This window comes from Zingiber officinale, chromosome 7B, assembly GCF_018446385.1.
Source record: "Zingiber officinale cultivar Zhangliang chromosome 7B, Zo_v1.1, whole genome shotgun sequence".
NCBI lineage: Eukaryota > Viridiplantae > Streptophyta > Magnoliopsida > Zingiberales > Zingiberaceae > Zingiber > Zingiber officinale.
This window is the reverse complement of record NC_055999.1, coordinates 21880611-21883042: the sequence shown is the minus strand read 5'-3', so window position 1 is coordinate 21883042 and position 2432 is coordinate 21880611. Positions and strand designations below refer to the sequence as shown.

Sequence of the window (2432 nt, the reverse complement as noted above, 5' to 3'; positions counted from 1 at the left end):
TGAGATTGAGGACGAGTGAACCACCGATGAGTTTGACGAGTTCCAAATGATTCGGAGATGAGCGAGCTTTGTGGATCTCTATAAAACTAACAAGAGTTAGAATGGAGGTGTAGACGGACCTTAGTGTAGTCACTCATGTACTCAAGTTAGAACTCTGGAGGTTAAGATTGATCAAAGAGAAAAAAGTAAAAGGAAATTCAAGATTACCCATGCGCATATATGCGCCTGACTCTTATGTATATTATCTTGGTAGAGAGAGACACATCTCCCATGTTCCCCTATCCACATCCCCAATCACCCATGTTCGAGTTGAAGGGGTGCCATGTCACCCCACACCCCTACTTCTTCCACCACCCACGTACGGGTGTCTTGTGGTCCCATGTTCTTTACATCCTTCACTAGCCACGTCCTCCATACTCTAGTGCGTAAGGTGGATGCACTCGGATTGACTGGCCATCGAGGACCAAGTTGAGCATTCGAGGAGCCAGGAGTGGTTGAGCGTCGAGAAACCAAGGGTGATTGATCAATGTTGAGGAGTCAAGAGCGGCTGAGTACTGAGGAATCAAGAGTGACTGAGTGCTAAGGAGCCGGGAGTGGCTGAGTTGAATTTAGGGTGACTGGGTCTATCCGTAGCTATGTCAGACTCAAGCTCAACTTGACCTGATTTGGGTCTCCATCTTGACCAAGAATGGTCTCGTCTCACCCTTGACTTACCATTCAATTTAGCTTTTGACTTGATCATGTCACATGCCAGGTCGATTATCTACCACATAAAAAACATTGACCGTTAATTTGACGTTTAGGGTTAAGGAAGCTTATAAAATTAGACTCCTTAGACATCAAAGAATTGATACACTGTTCAATTCGCCGTACATCTGAAAGCTCGGTAACTCAACCTGCTCGAGTAACCCAGTATCTCAATCTGTTCTACAACAGTTCAACCTACTAGACAACTCGGTTAGCTCTGCAACTCAGCACGACCTCCCATCTCAGTAGATTAAATAATTTTGAACCTTTAAATTTAATGTGGTTGAAAGCCAATGAAAACTATTTCAATTGATGAAGTGATTAAGATAGTTAATTATTTCCATATGCACATGAGGCGGAGATCGCTTCATCGTCATGCAACATTTTTCCACAAAGAGACGAAGAATACCTACCTAATAATCTATCCTAGAAATCTGTATCAAGACCATAATTATTTGTTCTCTTATTATTTTCCACGAACCTACTGTTCTTCGCTTAGCCATAATTCTCTGTTTCGTCCCCACTACGTCTCTTAAGTTGAAATTAACTCGGTGCCTTGTTCGATTAGAAGATTACCTCCTTAAGTAATAGTTCCTCGAGCTTCTATAAATTCCCCTTCTCTCCCTCATGAATCTGCACAACTGATATAATTGAGCTTAAAGGAGACTAGTGTATACTCATGGCTACATCAATGGCTGCGGTGCTCGGTTTCGTATTCTTCCTGTTGCCGCTCTCTGCCAATGCAGCCACCTTCGAGATCGTCAACAGGTGCTCCACCACCGTCTGGGCCGCCTGGGCCACCATTACCCCCCAGGCCGGCGGCGGCAGGCAGCTCAACCAGGGCGAGTCCTGGACCATCAACATAAATGCCGGGGCCACCGGCGGCCGCATCTGGCCGCGTACTGGCTGCTCCTTCGATGGCAACGGCCGCGGAAGCTGCCAGACCGGCGACTGCGGTGGGGTGCTGCAGTGCGGGGGCTACGGCAGGGCGCCCAACACCCTCGCCGAGTTCGCGCTCAACCAGTTCAACAACCTCGACTTCATCGACATTTCCAACATCGACGGCTATACCGTGGGGCTGGACTTCAGCCCCACCACCGGCGGCTGCCGGGGGATCCGATGCGCCAACGACAGTATCGTGGGGGAGTGCCCGGCGGAGCTGAGGACGACGGGCGGCTGCAACGGGCCCTGCACGGTGTTCGGGACGCCGGACTACTGCTGCACCAACGGGCCGGGCACCTGCGGTCCCACGCCGTACTCGAGGTTCTTCAAGGATCGCTGCCCGGATGCCTATAGCTACCCGCAGGACGACCCGACCAGCACTTTCACCTGCCCTGGGGGCACGAACTACAGAGTTACCTTCTGCCCTTAATTAATCCATGCGGATTATAATATATTAATAACTATGTGACAATAAGATCAACGTATCATGCATGGGAAATAAAAGTGGTCAATTGATAATTGATGGTTATCTTTCTCATAAATTTTCTCTCTGATTGTTGTTTACAAGTGTTTTGGGGGGACTGTGTTGTTATCAAATTGGTAAAGGTCTTAATTATATGGTAAAAGCTGAAGTAATGAAAGCAATTAGGTCGATGCCACTTAAAAAGAAGGCAACAATTTGAACTAATATCACTTTAAAACAAAGGACAATTTGAACTAAAGTGTTGATGTTCCTAGGCAAG

General features: G+C 47.5%; 1 protein-coding gene across 1 annotated transcript; it reads left to right on the top strand.

The window, feature by feature from the left end:
• Positions 1–1373: 1373 nt before the first annotated feature.
• On the top strand, positions 1374–2208 carry LOC122003637 (thaumatin-like protein 1). The gene has a single exon (XM_042558717.1). It carries the CDS (start codon positions 1427–1429, stop codon positions 2117–2119), a length of 693 nt encoding a protein of 230 aa, XP_042414651.1. The 5' UTR covers positions 1374–1426; the 3' UTR covers positions 2120–2208.
• Positions 2209–2432: the final 224 nt, after the last annotated feature.

Bases quoted from the DNA above. Each gene is read 5' to 3' on its own strand.
- LOC122003637 (XM_042558717.1), top strand. From the start codon at position 1,427: ATGGCTACATCAATGGCTGCGGTGCTCGGTTTCGTATTCTTCCTGTTG.